The 18,279-nt window shown below is 44.5% G+C and overlaps 1 protein-coding gene across 1 annotated transcript in view; it reads left to right on the top strand.

Moving 5' to 3' along the window:
• Window positions 1-18,279, top strand: part of LOC112250272 (neurofibromin) — a 76,326-nt gene that overhangs the window by 50,039 nt on the left and 8,008 nt on the right. Inside the window, 21 exon segments of the mRNA XM_024420284.2 lie at window positions 1,954-2,386; window positions 2,654-2,994; window positions 3,169-3,371; window positions 3,488-3,681; window positions 5,117-5,257; window positions 9,662-9,941; window positions 10,179-10,393; window positions 10,629-10,690; window positions 11,107-11,248; window positions 11,670-11,771; window positions 12,117-12,257; window positions 12,418-12,544; window positions 12,621-12,752; window positions 13,423-13,558; window positions 13,702-13,859; window positions 14,078-14,200; window positions 14,311-14,432; window positions 14,597-14,697; window positions 15,838-15,980; window positions 16,093-16,139; window positions 16,224-16,440. Coding sequence (XP_024276052.2) covers window positions 1,954-2,386; window positions 2,654-2,994; window positions 3,169-3,371; window positions 3,488-3,681; window positions 5,117-5,257; window positions 9,662-9,941; window positions 10,179-10,393; window positions 10,629-10,690; window positions 11,107-11,248; window positions 11,670-11,771; window positions 12,117-12,257; window positions 12,418-12,544; window positions 12,621-12,752; window positions 13,423-13,558; window positions 13,702-13,859; window positions 14,078-14,200; window positions 14,311-14,432; window positions 14,597-14,697; window positions 15,838-15,980; window positions 16,093-16,139; window positions 16,224-16,440 — 3,560 coding nt within the window.

Raw genomic sequence — 18,279 nt, forward strand, 5'->3', positions numbered from 1 at the left:
CTATAGCTTGGGTGGCTGGAGTCTTTAATGATTTTTCCAGGCCTTCCTTTCACACCACCTGATATAGAGATCCTGGATGGCAGGGAGATGTACAGTTGTGGCCAAAGGTTTTGAGAATGACACAAATATACATTTTCACAAAGTCTGCTGCCTCAGTTTGTATGATGGCAATTTGCATATACTCCAGAATGTTATGAAGAGTAATCAGATGAAGTGCTATTAATTGCAAAGTCCCTCTTTGCCATGCAAATGAACTGAATCCCCAAAAAACATTTCCACTGCATTTCAGCCCTGCCACAAAATGACCAGCTGATATCATGTCATTGATTCTCTCGTTAACACAGGTGTGAGTGTTGACGAGGACAATGCTGGAGATCACTCTGTCATGCTGATGAGTTCGATTAACACTGGAAGCTTCAAAAGGGGGGTGGTGCATGTAATCATTGTTCGTCCTCTGTCAAACATGGTTACCTGCAAGGAAACACATGCCGCCGTCATTGCTTTGCACAAAAAGGGCTTCACAGGCAAGGATATTGCTGCCAGTAAGATTGCACCTAAATCAACAATTTATCGGATCATCAAGAACTTCAAGGAGAGCGGTTCAATTGTTGTGAAGAAGGCTTCAGGGCGCCCAAGAAAGTCCAGCAAGCGCCAGGACCGTCTCCTAAAGTTGATTCAGCTGCGGGACCGGGGCACCACCAGAACCGAGCTTGCTCAGGAATGGCAGCAGGCAGGTGTGAGTGCATCTGCACGCACAGTGAGGCAAAGTCTTTTGGAGGATGGCCTGGTGTCAAGAAGGGCAGCAAAGAAGCCACTTCTCTCCAGGAAAAACATCAGGGACAGACTGATATTCTGCAAAAGGTACAGGGATTGGACTGCTGAGGACTGGGGTAAAGTCATTTTCTCTGATGAATCCCCTTTCCAGTTGTTTGGGGCATCTGGAAAAAAGCTTGTCCGGAGAAGACAAGGTGAGCGCTACCATCAGTTCTGTGTCATGCCAACAGTAAAGCATCCTGAGACCATTCATGTGTGGGGTTGCTTCTCAACCAAGGTAGTGGGCTCACTCACAATTTTGCCTAAGAACACATCCATGAATAAAGAATGGTACCAACACATCCTCCGAGAGCAACTTCTCCCAACCATCCAGGAACAGTTTGGTGACGAACAATGGCTTTTCCAGCATGATGGAGCACCTTGCCATAAGGTAAAAGTGATAACTAAGTGGCTCGGGGAACAAAGCATCGATATTTTGGGTCCATGGCCAGAACTCCCCAGACCTTAATCCCATTGAGAACTTGTGGTCAATCCTCGAGGCGGGTGGACAAACAAAAACCCACATTCTGACAAACTCCAAGCATTGATAATGCAAGAATGGGCTGCCATCAGTCAGGATGTGACCCAGAAGTTAATTGACAGCATGCCAGGGCGGATTGCAGAGGTCTTGAAAAAGAAGGGTCAACACTGCAAATATTGACTCTTTGCATCAGCTTCATGTAATTGTCAATAAAAGCCTTTGACACTTATGAAATACTTGTAATTAAACTTCAGTATTGCATAGTAACATCTGACAAAAATATCTAGACACTGAAGCAGCAAACTTTGTGGAAATTATTATTTGTCATTCTCAAAACTTTTGGCCACGACTGTACTTGGCTGTCCGCATCACCTTCTGTATCGCCATCCGATCGAGGGCGGTGCTGTTGTCATACCAAGCAGTGTTGCAGCCAGTCAAGATGCTCTCAATGGTGTAGCTGTAGAACATTTTGAGGATTTGAGAGCCCATGTCTGCTTGTTAATGTCTGTCATTTTCCAATCGAATCAAGTTTTCCAATCGAATCAAGACGCAATCAGGTTGGCATAACACACACTTCCTGTCTTGTGTACCTTATTTAAATTACAATGAAAACCACCAATGCTTCTGTGACGTCCCCCTCTCCCTCTTTACCCTCCCAGATTCAAGACAGGCCAGATCAACGGTGACCTTCTCATCTACCACGTGCTGCTGACATTGAAGCCCTATTACGCCAAACCCTATGAGATTGTGGTGGACCTGACCCACGCCGGACCCAGCAACCGCTTCAAGACCGACTTCCTGTCCAAGTGGTTTGTGGTGTTCCCGGGCTTCGCCTACGAGAACGTGGCTGCCATCTACATCTACAACTGCAACACATGGGTGAGGGAGTACACTAAGTACCACGAGAGACTGCTGACAGGCCTGAAGGGGAGCAAGAAGCTGCTGTTCATTGATTCACCAGTGCGGCTTGCGGAGCACGTGGAGCCTGACCAGCAGAAGCTGCCTGCGGCCACGCTAGCCCTGGAGGAGGACCTCAAGGTGTTCCACAATGCCCTCAAACTGGCCCACAAGGACACCAAGGTCTCCATCAAGGTCAGGACATGGGGGAGTCAGTAGATTTATAATGTTATATGATTCTTACTTACTTTTTGGGATGTAATTAGGGGGGGCACAGACAGGAATGACAGGAATGTCTGAGACTGATTGAATGCTTGTCCCCCGGAAGTAGATGTGGTCTGAAGGGTCATCCGCTAAACCAGACTCCGGCTGATAATGGAAGTTTTTTAAAACCATGTTACTCTTTTGTGGACCATATAGCATAGTGACTCAGTCTCAATGAGCTGTCTCTGTTGTCCCTAGGTGGGCTCCACAGCAGTCCAGGTGACGTCAGCAGAGCGTACCCGGGTCCTGGGTCAGTCGGTCTTCCTCAACGACATCTACTACGCCTCAGAGATAGAGGAGATCTGCCTGGTGGATGAGAACCAGTTCACACTTACCATCGCCAACCAGGGCACGCCGCTCACCTTCATGCACCAGGAGTGTGAGGCCATCGTCCAGTCCATCATCCACATCAGGACGCGTTGGGAGCTGTCCCAGCCGGACTCCATCCCCCAGCACACCAAGATCAGGCCCAAAGACGTGCCGGGGACCCTGCTCAACATTGCCCTGCTCAACCTGGGCAGCTCCGACCCCAGCCTTAGGTCAGAAACACAGCTGTGGAAAATAGTCATGTGATTAGTATAGATTTTGATGGGACTATGAGTGCAGACCGTTAGGCTTCATAGGGATGTTTGAATTATACATCTATGATGCTTACTTACGTACTATTTTTTTCTTTTTTTCTCTCCTTCCCTTTCTGTCTGTGCTGGTTTCAGATCAGCGGCCTACAACCTGCTCTGTGCCTTGACCTGCACCTTCAACCTGAAGATAGAAGGCCAGCTGCTGGAGACGTCGGGCCTGTGTATCCCTGCAAACAACACCCTCTTCATAGTGTCCATCAGCAAGACACTGGCCGCCAACGAACCACACCTCACCCTGGAGTTCCTGGAAGAGTGTATCTCTGGCTTCAGCAAATCTAGTCAGTATCCTTGTTCCTGCCCTCCACACACATACGCCAAACGCACGCATACATGCGCTCACACACTCACACGCACAAACACACACACTGTAACATCCTCTCTGATGTGTGTTTAGGTATTGAGTTGAAACACCTGTGTCTGGAGTACATGACCCCCTGGCTGCTCAACCTGGTGAGGTTCTGTAAGCACAATGACGACGCCAAGCGCCAGCGTGTCACCGCCATCCTGGACAAGCTCATCACCATGACCATCAACGAGAAGCAGATGTACCCTTCTATCCAGGCTAAGATCTGGGGTAGTCTAGGACAGGTGGGGGTCTCTCTCTCCTCTTTGTATGCGTTTTAGCCCATGTATCTCAAATCAAGTATTTCAAATCAAATCACATATTTTCAGATGTAATCGCAGGTACAGTGAAATGCTTTTGTTTCTAGTGCTAACAGTGCAGTAATACCTAGCAAAACCATGCACACAAATCTTAAAAATAAGAAATTAAGAAATATCAATAAAAATAGTGTGTATGGACAGTATATGAATAGAAAAGGTATATACAGCAGTAGTGATTAGCCATGACTAGAATACAGTACACATGAAGTGGGTAAAACCAGTATGTACACATTATTAAAGTGACCAGTGTTCAATGACTACGTACACAGGACAGCAGTCTCTTAGGTGCAGGGTAGAGTGCCGGGTGGTATATTGAATATTACTGAGCCTGTGCAGTGTCTGTTATTGCCTTAATGCTACTGCTGATTCATGCACTGGGAAATGGCTGAAGGATTCAGTGGACCCACTGTTCAGGATGTTATAGATGCTGGACAGGGACACCCTATGCCAGGGATCATCAACAAGATTCAGCCATGGGCTGTTTTTTTTTCTTGAGCGGATGGTCGGCGGCCCGTAACATAATTTGTCGACTGTAAATTGGCTGCAAGAAGCCCAAACAGATATGTTTGACTAAAACATAAGAATTTAAAACCTTCCTTACATTTGTATATAATCACGTGTTTCTCTATTATGTGTGGGAATACTTGGGAACAGATTTATTAAATTAAAATCACTTATAGCTTATTTCCAGGTGTTTTTACAGTCTTATGTCCAACAAAGACAAGTGTTATTATTTTGTTGAACACAATTTTGCACACAGTGAGTCCATGCAACTTATTTTGGGACTAAGCACATTTTTACTGCTGAACTTATTTAGGGGGTTGGATACTTATTAACTAAATACATTTCAGCTGTTCATTTTTAAATAATTTGTCAACGTTTAGAAAAACACAATTCCACTTTGACATTATGGGATATTGTGTTTAGTCCAGTGACCCAAAATCTCAATTTAATCTATTTTAAATTCAGGCAGTAACACAACAAATTGTGGAAAAAGTCAAGGGGTCTGAATACTTTCTGAAGGCACTGTATGTTGTCATTACAAGTGATTCTGTCTTCTGTGTCAGCGTCTCTGTACTTTTCAGCTCTCACCAGTTATCATGCTTGCCACTGAAAGCTTTGTGTATTCGCGTGGAGAGGAACGTCTGACTAAAAAAGATGCTGGCTGAGAAGTCATTCTGAAAGAGAAATGACTTGAGACAAAAAAAAAGCATACGCTGAGGCCGTTGTGCAAGTCCCAGTATCTATAGGTCTACTGTGAGAACTTTGGTGAAAGTTCTGTGTTGCATCACACATCACACCTCTGTGGGCTATTAATGGAGATGAGTTTATGGTTTGTCCTGTTGTCCCTGTTCTGTAGATAACTGACCTGCTGGATGTGGTGCTGGACAGCTTCATCAAGACCAGCGCTACAGGAGGCCTGGGTTCCATCAAGGCTGAGGTCATGGCTGACACAGCTGTGGCGCTGGCCTCCGGGAATGTCAAGCTGGTGTCCAGCAAGGTGAGAAACGCACAAACAAACACCTCAAGAATTACCATTGCGACATACGATACATAACCAAAAGTATGTGGACACCTTGTTGAACAACTCGTTCCAAAATCATGGGCATTAATATGGAGTTGGTCCCCCTTTGCTGTTATAACAGACTCCACTCTTCTGGGTAAGCATTCAACTAGATGTTGGAACTTTGCTGCAGAGATTTGCTTCCATTCATCCACAAGCGTTAGAGAGATCGGGCACTGATGTTGGGCTATTAGGCCTGGCTCGCAGTCGGCGTTCCAATTCATTCCAAAGGTGTTTGATAGGGTTGAGGTCAGGGCTCTGTGCAGGCCAGTCAAGTTCTTCACACCGATCTCGACACACATATTTCTGCATGGACCTTGCTTTGTGCACGGGGGCATTGTCATGCTGAAACAGGGAAGGGTCTTCCCCAAAGTTGGAAACACTGGAACTAAGGGGCCTAGCCCGAACTAGTCCACCGAACATTACAGATGGCACTGCGTTCGGGCAGGTAGCTTTTTCCTGGCATCCGCCAAACCCAGATTTGTCCATCGAACTGCCAGATGGTGAAGCGTGATTCATCACTCCAGAGAAAGTGTTTCCACTGCTCCAGAGTCCAATGGCGGCAAGCTTTATACCACTCCAGCCGAAGCTTGGCATTGCACCTGGTGATCTTAGGCTTGTGTGCGGCTGCTTGGCCATGGTAACCCATTTCATGAAGCTCCCGACAAACAGTTATTGTGCTGACGTTGCTTCCAGGGGCAGTTTGGATCTCGGTAGTGAGTGTTACATCCGAGGACAGATGATTTTTACGCGCAACGTACTTCAGCACTTCGCGGCCCTGTTCTGTGAGCTTATGTGGCCTACCACTTCGCGGCTAAGCCGTTGTTGCTCCAAGACCTTTCCACTTCCCCATAACATCACTTTCAGTTGGCCGGGGCAGCTCTAGCAGGGCAGACATTTTATGAACTGACTATGACGGTGGCACGTTGAAAGCCACTGAGTAAGTAAGGCCATTCTACTGCCAATGTTTGTCTATGGAGATTGCATGGCTATGTGCTCGATTTTATGAACCTCAGCAACGGGTGTGGCTGAAATATGCTACAAACATCAATACAGATGCTGCACACATGAATACAATCTTTCCAGATGTCCCTTGTTCTATAAAATTACATGAAAGATCTATTTTGTACATTTATTATACTGCTTTATGGCAAGATGTAATTGTGTAATAATGTCACTGAATTAATTGGAGTAGCTAACATATTAGCCAATGTTACAGATTACATTACACAGGGTGTCTGCGGGTCCTTAAAAAGTATTAAGTTAATTTATCTGATTTAAAGGCCTTAAAAAGTTTTCATGTCTTAAATTCAGTTTTCAAAGGTCTTGACAGAGTGACTACAGTGTTTCCATTATATTGTGCCACTGCTTAATACCACCGTGGCAAACAAAATGAATAAATAAAAATCAAATCAAATTTATTTGTCACATACACATGGTTAGCAGATGTTAATGCGAGTGTAGCGAAATGCTTGTGCTTCTAGTTCCGACAATGCAGTAATAACCAACAAGTAATCTAGCTAACAATTCCAAAACTACTACCTTATAGACACAAGTGACACAAATAGAGATGCATTCTAACAGTTGAGCAACGTTTCAAAATGTAGAGTGCCTTCAGAAAGTATTCACACCCCTTTTCCACATTTTGTTGTGTTAGAGCCTGACTTTAAAATGCATTACATTTAGTGTCACTGGCCTGCACACAATTCCCCATAATGGCAAAGTGCAATTAATTGTTTTATTGCATTTTTTGGGGGTGAAAAAAATCAAAAGGCAGACACGGAATGTCTCTTTGAAAATGGTGAAGTTATTAATTACACTTTGGATGGTGTATTGATACACCCAGTCACTACAAAGATATAGGCGTTCCCGGAGGGGAAGGAAACCGCTCAGGGATTTCACCATGAGGCCAATGGTGACTTTAAAACAGTTACTGAGTTTAATGGCTGTGATAGGAGAAAACTGCACATGGATCCACAACATTGTAGTTATTTCACAATACTAACCTAAATGACAGTGAAAAAAGGAAGCCTGTACAGAATAGTTTTTATTCCAAAACATGCGCAATTAACTTCTATGTCCTGAATACAAAGTGTTATTTTTGGGGAAATACAACACATTACTGAATTTCACTCTTCATATTTTCAAGCATTGTGGTGGCTGCATCATGTTATGGGTGTGTAAAACTAACCTGGTTGTCTGCTTTCCAACAGACACTAGGAGACAAATGTACCTTTCAGCAGGACAATAACCTAAAACACAAGGCCAAATATGAATATTCCTGAGTGGCCTAGTCACAGTTTTGACTTAAATCGGCTTAAATCTATTTAAATGGCTGTCCAGCAATGATCAACAACCAACTTGACAGATATTGAAGAATTTTAAGAATTCTAAGAATGTGCAATATTATATCATTATATCATCCAGGTGTGCAAAGCTCTTAGAGACGTACCCAGAAACACTCACAGCTGTAATCACTGCCAAATATGATTCTAACATGTATTGACTCGAGGGGTTGAATACTTATGTAATCAAGATATATTACAAATTTTCACATTTTTCTTCTACTTTGACAGAATATTTTGTGTTGATCGTTTACAAAAAAAAGAGAAATATATTTTTATCCCACTTTGTAACGTAACATAATGCGGAAGAAGTCTAGGGGTGTGAATACCTTCTGAAGGCACTGTAGTTGCAGGAAAGACCATTGTTAAAAAAGAGGAGAGCTTCATGTGAGTAAGAATGATTTTTCAAACTGTCAATATAGAGGAAATAACACCACTTTACGAACAGAGTATGTTGTTGAGATGATGTGCCATTTACAGTGAATATATCAGGAGGCCTATGTAGGCCTACCAATGGAACGTTTTTGCGTGGCTATCGAGCAATAATAGCATATTTAGGGTTCTAGCAATCTAGGGAATGTGTTTTAAATTCCCATCTTCCTCAGTTTTTAAATTATGTAGCATTATAGCCCCGAGGCCAATATGCACAAAAAACATTCAGGCAAATTCATTTCTAAATAGATTGGATTACTCTGGATCCTATTTTAACATGTTGCACATACAAATATCCATCATGCATTCCCTGAACTTGTTAGATTAAATGTATGTTCATGTATTACCTGGCACTGGAAAAAGTCAGTCAAGAGCCCTCCCGCTTAGCTACCCTGCTTTGGAAGTACAGCCGTTTGATACCTGATTCACTGAATGAGGGAAGGACCTTGTGTGTTTGAGCAGTGCTGGCTCAAAAGCCTGCACACCCAGAGATGACCACTATTTTATACAGTAGCAGTGATGTAAATTTGACTTTATAAGGCATTTTTTCACATTGGTATTGAGTATAATTTTCTGAACACTTAAGAGTTTGTGATCCAGCTAATGATTAGCCCATTGAGGTAGCCTTAACAAATGCAGGTGGGCAACCCCATGCTTCAGCCATCTATAACCTAGCCACTATGCTACTACTCCTTCAGTCTAGAGGTGAATGCTCATTGTTAAAATAGCACATCTGCCTGATTTAATATGCGCCATATAGGCTATAGTCTTTGGGGAAAGAGCCAGCCCTAAAAATTCTACTTTTTGCCAACATGGCCTCATTTCTGGAGGAGAATATTAGCAGATGTGTGCTGCATGCATACTTCAAAATTGGTATTAAATTGCATTCCAAGTAGTATTAAAAAATTGTTAAATTAAACTTGATAGAACCTGCAGATACCCTGATTACAGTTAGTTGCTGAACCATACCACTACAGTATGTATGAAAGCTTGTTTTAAACATCTCACAAACCAAACATACAAGCAGACACATTTTAAAAGTGCCTGCCCTATTTAGGTCACAGGTGGTGTCCTGCCTTTACTTGTCATTTCCTTTTGACTGTTGAGCTACTTCTCTCCTAAAGAGAGCATTGAGTGTATTGCCCAATGAAGTATCCATAACTTACCTCACAAAATGCTGATCATGTGATCTAGTACCAGGAACAGTATGGCAACTGAATACAAAGGCCAGTCTGTGTGGGGTGACGTCTCTTTTCTCTTCTATCTGTACTTGTATGTCAAGGCAAAATACTGAACACAGGTTTAAATTGTTATTGCACAATTGATTAACACCACACTGGGATATTAAACATTACTTGCTGCATTCCCAATTCTGCCTGTAACCTTTAACTACAGGACAGTGATGCTAGCTAAATGACATGAAAGAGTCCTGAGTCATCCTGCTCTTTTATCATCGGTGGATGGGAGAGATAATATAAGATGGGGATGTCAAATGTGGTAATGTGATGTGCTACGTACCAGACCTTTGCTGTAACCTTAACTCTATCCCTTGTCTGGTCTGCAGGTGATCATCCGCATGTGTAAGATCATCGATAAGACGTGTCTGTCTCCCACGCCCACCCTGGAGCAACACTTGATGTGGGATGACATCGCCATCCTGGCCCGTTACATGCTCATGCTGTCCTTCAACAACTCTCTGGACGTGGCCACTCACCTGCCCTACCTGTTCCACGTGGTCACGCTGCTGGTGGCCACCGGCCCCCTGTCCCTCCGCGCCTCCACACACGGCCTGGTCATCAACATAATCCACTCCCTCTGTACCTGCTCCCAGCTCAACTTCAGTGGTGAGGAGGCCACACACACAACATCCTGGCCCTGGCTGTAGAAAGAAAGGACAGACAGAGCGACAGAGAGAGAAGTGAAACAATTTAAAAGGCAGAGGGTTGATGAGTGTCATTCAGTGTTTTGAAAGTAGATGGATAGCTAGAGATGTACACTTTTGGGAGATTTTTCATTGATGTACTGTATAGCCTTGCTGAAACTAACTGATAACTATTCCCCTGTGTGTTTCTCTCTTCCAGAGGAGACCAAGCAGGTCCTGAGGCTGAGCCTGACAGAGTTCTCCCTGCCTAAGTTCTACCTGCTGTTCGGCATCAGTAAGGTCAAGTCTGCTGCGGTCATCGCCTTCCGCTCCAGCTACCGCGACCGCTCCTTCTCCCCCGGCTCCTACGAGAGGGAGACCTTCGCCCTGTCCTCCCTGGAGACCGTCACCGAGGCCCTGCTGGAGATCATGGAGGTCAGGAGATCACCACACTGACATCGTCACTCATTATTCCATCGTCTCTATGAAACTACTGTCTGTACCGGGTGATGCTAGAGATCACCACACTGACATCGTCACTCATTATTCCATCGTCTCTATGAAACTACTGTCTGTACCGGGTGATGCTAGATGCTGGGTGAACACCAACCAAATGTAATATGTAATATATTTTTTGAATGTGTTCAAACTGTTTCCTCTTTTCCACAAGGCCTGTATGAGGGATATCCCTGGCTGTAAGTGGCTGGACCAGTGGACAGAGCTGGCTCAGAGGTATGGTAACAACATTTACACTCTTCTAATGAACAGAACCAACCACACTGTTTGCTCTAAATCAATTTTCTGATGCTTATATTACTATTGGTGCAAATGTCCGAGCAATGTATAGAGGCTTCAGATAATTTACAATTAAAAATATATATATATTTCTTTTGATATTTAGCATACATGCTTATCCAGAGCGACTTACAGGAGCAATTAGGGTTAAGTGCCTTGCTCAAGGGCACATAGACAGATTTTTCACCTAGTCGGCTCTGGGTTTCGAACCAGCGACCTTTTCGGTTACTGGCCCAACTCTCTTAACCGTTAGGCTACCTTCCGCTGTCAACTTGACTGACTTTCATACGGCATGCGTATGAAAGTAGTCTGTGTATTCATCTGCTCTCTCTCCTTTTCTCTCCCTCTGTCAGGTTTGCGTTCCAGTACAACCCGTCCCTGCAGCCCAGAGCCCTGGTGGTGTTTGGCTGCATCAGTAAGAGGGTGACCCATGGCCAGATCAAACAGATCATCAGGATCCTCAGCAAGGCCAGCCCCCTGCTCAGCATAGACAGGGTCTGTGTCCCATCACTCTGCCCTGTTCCTCGCTACATTCTGTCATACATAGAATTAGGACATGCATCTCATTGAAACCACTTGAATGACTGTACTGTATCTTGTAAAAGACAATGGTCAGTGCAATTCTTTTTTTTTAAAGCAGCGCTGTTGTCAAAATAGAATCTATCACTTCAAGTAACCGTGCTTCCATCTCGTGCACTTTTTATCTGCCAATTGGCGTTCTAAATCTACAGACATGACCTCTACTCTCGTGGGAACGTTGCAAGTCTTTGAATAGATTCTGCTACAAGTTTTGGAAGTAGTTGTGAATGCTGGAGCAGTGTCTGATCCTGTCTCATTAAGGTCTGTCTGTTGAAAGATGCTGTGTGTAGCATAACCTGTGCTGCGCAGACTGAATTGACCTGTTGTCTGTCAATAGGGTCTGGAGAGCTGTCTAAAGGGACCTGATAACTACAACAGCCAGGTGTTGATAGAAGCCACAGTAATAGCTCTCACCAAGCTGCAGCCTCTCCTCAACAAGGTACACACACAGATGGCCGATCTCAAGGGATGATTTAATAGATGGATGTATTAAATGTTCTGGTGAGCTAACTTATTTGTGTGTGCGTGCGTATGAACCACATTCTAAAAAGTAGAACCCAAAGCTCCTTCTGACACACAGAGCGAGCAGAGAGGAGGGAAGTTATTTTGGCCCTGCCTGTATGTGGTAAATAGGCTGCTGATAGATGGTGTCAGTAAATTGTCATGTGAGACTCGCTCTGACTGCAAGTGTGTTTGTTGGTGGCTCGCCTACGCACAGGGCCCTGTGTGTGTGTTGGATGGTAGTAGTGGTGAGGCTAAATAACAGCCTCTGTGTTTCCTCCAGGATTCCCCCATGCACAAGGCTCTGTTCTGGGTGGCCGTGGCTGTGCTCCAGCTGGACGAGGTCAACCTCTACTCTGCCGGCACCGCCCTGCTGGAGCAGAACCTTCACACACTGGACAGCCTCAGGGTCTTCAACGACAAGGTACTAAACACACAGACAACTTTTCAAAGGGATGTTCTTCCACAAACCTTCAGCTCAAACATTCACACTTTTGTTTTGGCTAGGTCTTCTCACAGTTTCACTTTGAGTTAGGGTTTACATGTTTTTGTAAATAATTATCTTCCTCTCTTTTCCCCTGTAGAGTCCAGAGGAGGTGTTTATGGAGATCAGGAAGCCTCTGGAGTGGCACTGTAAACAGATGGACCACTTTGTGGGCCTCAACTTCAATTCCAACTTCAACTTTGCACTAGTGGGTCACCTGTTGAAAGGTAAGTAGGCGGGGGTGTCTAAGCATTGGGTCGGCATGGTTGAGCTCTTTCTCTAACCAATCACGTCTCTGTCCAGGGTACAGACACCCCTCCCCCAACACAGTGGCGCGGACCATCCGGATTCTCCACACACTGCTAGCCCTGGTGGGAAAACACCTCAACTGTGACAAGTTTGAGGTGAACACCCAGAGTGTGGCCTACCTGGCAGGTGAGTTCAGGAGGGATCCTCAATGAAGCCATACTACGAATATTTATGATTGATACATTTTTATTTATAAAATAAATATATATAAAAACATTTTCTCCCCAATTTCGTGGTATCCAATTGTTAGTAGTTACTGTCTTGTCTCATCGCTGCAACTCCCGTACGGACTTGGAGAGGCGAAAGTTGAGAGCCATGCGTATTCCGAAACACAACCCAACCAAGCCGCACTGCTTCTTGACACAGCGCGCATCCAAACCGGAAGCCAGCCGCATCTATGTGTCGGAGGAAACACCGTGCACCTAGCGACCTGGTCAGCGTGCACTGCGCCCGGCCCGTCGCTAGTGTGCGACGAGACAAGGATATCCCTGCCGGCCAAACCCTGGACCAATTGTGCACCGCCTGCAACAGAGCCTGGGCTCGAACGATGCAATGCCTTAGACCACTGTGCCTTAGACCACTGCGCCACCCGGGAGGCTATTGATTGATTTTATTATTAGAGTGTCTTGCATCTTCAGGATGCCCATGTTCATATTGACTTTAAACAAAAGTGATTTTCGTTCCGGCCTCCCGGGTGGCGCAGATTTTCGTTGATATTCTTAATTTGCATGCCAACGGTTTCTGCGTAGAAAACAAACTGATCTCGTAGTGAAATTACGCCTGTCTGTGTGTGTAGCTCTCCTCACTGTTTCAGAAGAGGTCCGCAGCCGCTGTAGCCTCAAGCACAGGAAGTCCCTGCTCCTCTCGGAAGTTACCATGGAGAATGTTCCCATGGACACGTACTCTGTGCACCACAGCGACCCCTGCTGCAGGTGAGTCTACAGGGCTGCCTGCTGACAGAGCAGCTGACTGAAGATTAGTTTCAGCTCTCTGTATTGTACAATGTCAAAAAGGAATTGTACGGACAATATGTGTTCAACTTTCATGAATGTTTTGTTTTTCCCTCCTTTGTCAGGACTCTTCGGGAGAGTCAGCCGTGGACATCCCCCAAGGTGTCAGAACGCTACCTAGTGGCTCACTACTCCTCGGTGGGGCAGATCAGCCCCCGCACACGCAAGTCCATGAGCCTGGACATGGGCCAGCCTTCCCAGGCAAACACTAAGAAACTGCTGGGTAAGACAACTGTCAATCATTCTGCACTGCTAGAGATCAACAGAAGCGTTTTATCAAGAGAGAACTGGTCAGAGGGAGTTAGCCTGTATAGACATGATGACCAAGATATCCATAGAGGATCCACCAGGTCTGTGCTATTTTAGGTATTGTTAGTGTTTAAGTGAATTGACCTGTGTGTTAACATGGTCATCATGTATTTTTCTATGCTGGCTCACCAGGCACTAGGAAGAGTTTTGATCACTTGATATCAGACAACAAAGCACCAAAGAGGCCAGATATGGAGTCTGGCATCACTACGCCACCAAAGATGAGGAGGGTGGCGGAGAACGATTATGAAATAGGTGAGTGTCCAGGTCAGTGTCTGTCTCCTGTTCACCTGACACTTACATGTTTGTGGCAGGGATGCTAGAGGTTTGACACTGACTCATGTGTCTCTCTCTCCATCCCACAGAATCGACCCAAAGAATCTCCCACCACACCCTGAGGAAGGTGTCTGTGTCGGAGTCCAACGTGCTGCTGGATGAAGAGGTTCTCACAGACCCCAAGATCCAGGCTTTGCTGCTCACGGTCCTGGTGAGACCACTCGCTCAGCTCTCCTCCTCCACCTCTGTCTTTCTCTGTCTCTCTCTCTTTTAAACTCCCTCTCTCACAGTTCCTCGTCATTAGTTTGTGCCTATTTCTAACATGCTGGTGTAAAGGATCTCACTGTTCCTTCCTGTCTTGCCTCTATGCTACAGGCTACGTTGGTGAAGAATACAACAGATGATTTTGACCAGAGAATCCTCTACGAGTTTTTAGCTGAAGCTAGTGTTGTCTTCCCTAGGGTCTTTCCAGTTGTGTAAGTGTTTCATTTCAACAATAAAGCCATGAACAAATACATACAGTACCAGTCTAAAGTTTGGACATGAACTCATTCAAGGTTTTTTCTTTATTTTTACTATTTTCTACATTGTAGAATAATAGTGAAGACATCAAAACTATGAAATAACTTCTCCATGCATCACGATGGGAACCACACATGTGGAGATCATCCATTCACCTACTCTGCGTCTCACAAAGACATGGCTGTTGGAACCAAAAATCTAAAATTTGGACTCATTAGACCAAAGGACAGATTTCTACCGGTCTAATGTCCATTGCTCGTGTTTCTTCGCTCAAGCAAGTCTCTTCTTATTATTGGTGTCCTTTAGTAGTGGTTTCTTTGCAGCAATTTGACCATGAAGGCCTGCTTCAGTCGATGTTGAAGTGTCTGTTACTTGTCTGAAGCATTTATTTGGGCTGCAATCTGAGGTGCAGTTAACTCCAATGAACTTATCCTCTGCAGCAGAGGTAACTCTGGGTCTTCCTTTCCTGAGGCGGTCCTCATGAGAGCCAGTTTCATCATAGCACTTGATGGTTTTGCAACTGTACTTGAAGAAACTTTCAAAGTTCTTGACATTTTACAGGTTGACTGACCTTCATGTCTTAAATTAATGATGTACTGTTGTTTCTCTTTGCTTATTTGAGCTTTTCTTGACATAGTATGGACTTGGTCTTTTACCAAATAGGGCTATCTTCTGTATACCTACCCTGTCACAACACAACTGATTGTTTCAAACACATTAAGAAGGAAAGATATTCCACAAATGAACTTTTAACAAGGCACACCTGTTAATGAAAATGCATGCCAGGTGACTACCTCATGAAGCTGGTTGAGAGAATACCAAGAGTGTGCAAAACTGTCATCAGGGCGCAGGATGGCTACTTTGAAGAATAGAAAATATATTTGGATTTGTTTAACCCCTATTTGGTTACTACAAGATTCTATATGTGTTATTTAATAGTTGTGATGTCTTCACTATTATTCTACAATTTAGAACATGGTAAAAATAAAGAAAAGGCCTTGAATGAGTAGGTGTGTCCAAACTTTTCACTTGTACTGTATATTCCTGTTAGTGTGTACACAAGCCTTCATATCATGTTGTGGTCTTCTTTCCAGTCACAACCTGCTGGACTCGAAGATCAACACCCTCCTCTCACTGTGCCAGGACCCTAACCTCCTAAACCCCATCCATGGCATCGTGCAGAGTGTGGTTTACCATGAGGAGTCACCCCCCCTGTACCAGCCCTCCTACCTACAAAGTGAGAGTGCACCCACTCCTCCCCCTCTCCACACACCATTACAATTAGAACTATGGGTTCTGTGGTGAAAATGTCCATTTATTAATTGTCGTTTCTTCACTTTCTCTCTCAGGCTTTGGGTTTAATGGTCTATGGAGATTCGCTGGGCCCTTCTCAAAGGTGAGCAGACAAATCGTTTGCCTCTTTAGAGTATGGAAGGTTTATTGTCTGTTTAACTTCCTTTCCATTCTGCTGTGCACACAGCAAACCCAGATCCCGGACTACGCTGAGCTGATAGTGAAATTCCTGGATGCTTTGATTGACACGTATCTGCCGGGGATCGACGAGGAGACGAGCGAGGAGTGTCTGCGTACGCCCACGTCGCCCTACCCCCCGCCGGGCCAGAGCCAGCTCAGCATCACAGCCAACCTCAATCTCTCCAACTCCATGACCTCACTGGCCACCTCCCAGCACTCCCCAGGTCTGCACACACATACAGTACACACACACAGAGAGAGCCAAATCTAGCCCTTCTCTCATCAGTTTTTATTCTTCCAAATGAACTAGCTATGATGCTTTACAGTAGCCTCCATCGCAAACTAAATAGACCTTTGACCTATTTGCGTTTTGTCGGCATCATAATAATATTCTGGCATGTTAGGTCTTTCCATTTGACCAATCAAGCGACTCAACATGCACTAACGAATACATAGAATTAAAGAGAAATATAAAGTATCCATCCATTTCCCACTGAATTCAACCTCACCTGAAAAGTTCCATCCACTATATTTAAGCAATAAAGCCCAAGGGGGTGTGGTATATGGCCAATAAACAACAGCTAAGGGCTGTTCTTCCGCACGACGCAACACAGAGTGCCTTGATACATCCCTTAACCGTGGTATATTGGTCATATACCACAAACCCCTGAGGTGCCTTATTGCTATTATAAACTGGTTACCAACGTAATTTGATCAGTAAAAATAAATGTTTTGTTATACCCGTGGTATACAGTCTGATATACCACGGCTGTCAGCCAATCAGCATTCAGGGCTCAAACCACCCAGTTTATATGTAACGTTACATGGTGGGTTCACCAACTTGGTCCATGTGTACAGCTGATTCTCTCTCTAACCCTGCATGATGTTTTTAGGTCATATTTTATTATTTAGTGTTCATCATAGACATCCCATTTCATGTTTTTGTTCACTTTTCTTTCGCCTCATTTGATGTGCTGGATGCGGTGTAGTTTGTAGACGATCTCCAACTTTGTCCCATTTGAGGTCCCCCAAGGTGGTGCCCCCCAAAATGATGGATACAATTAAACTATAGAGCTGCAATGGGCAAATAGTGTTTCAGCCTATAATATGTGCATTAGTGGTAACAACTTATTTATGTATTGTAATGTCATACTGTATGTCTTAACCATTTATTCAATTTTATACTTTTGGAAATGTTTCATTATTTGTTTTCTTAATTTAAGACAAGTTTGTCATTTCTGCTATGCCACTATTTGGATGAAAGAATGAGCCCCCTTTTTTTCTTATCACTTTTCTCATAATTTATTTCTGTCAGTCCTTTGTTAAGTTGGGTTAAGTGTTGTTTTTGTTAATCATGTTGCTCTTTGTTTGATGTCATTCCTCTTTTTGGGTTGCCATGGACACTCACTCCTGTTTCTTTCCCACTCTGTGTCTGTGAAGCTTCTCTGCCTTGCTCTAAGTCTGCTGTTTTCGCCCCACACCACGTCCGGCCAGGTATTACAGCCCCTCCTCCCCATGCTGCTCCTCACTCCCAGGCACACGGCACAGCCTCTCAGAGGTGTGTGGGGTAGCAGAGGCCCATCACAAAGCCCAACAACACTACGAGTATTTGTGATGGAAGTTGATGTACATCATGTTTCAATGCCCATACACCGTATGTCCTGTTTGAACAAAACCAGTGGCGAACCTTGACTATAGGACCTAGGCCTTCAGAGGGACAAAAAAATCTTCCAATATGTTGTATCAAAATCAAGAAAAGAACAGAAAACATAGCATCTCTTAATGCCCCGACACATCTTCGTAGTCAAACCATTGTAGTGAAGGAGGAGCAATGCTTTTTGATGACATTATGAATGAATCAAACAGGTCTGGCCGTGCTTTGGGCTCCCGCACACACAGAGACAGAACCAGCATGGACAGTGGACACAACATAACACAAAGCATTAAATAATGTAACCAGCAAAACCAAAAACACACTGTTTACACAACCTGTGGTAGCCTAACACCACTATCACCAATAGCGACGACAACCATGTGAAAGGCTCGGAGTGTTGATAGGACAG

This window comes from Oncorhynchus tshawytscha, linkage group LG30 (genome assembly GCF_018296145.1).
Source record: "Oncorhynchus tshawytscha isolate Ot180627B linkage group LG30, Otsh_v2.0, whole genome shotgun sequence".
NCBI lineage: Eukaryota > Metazoa > Chordata > Actinopteri > Salmoniformes > Salmonidae > Oncorhynchus > Oncorhynchus tshawytscha.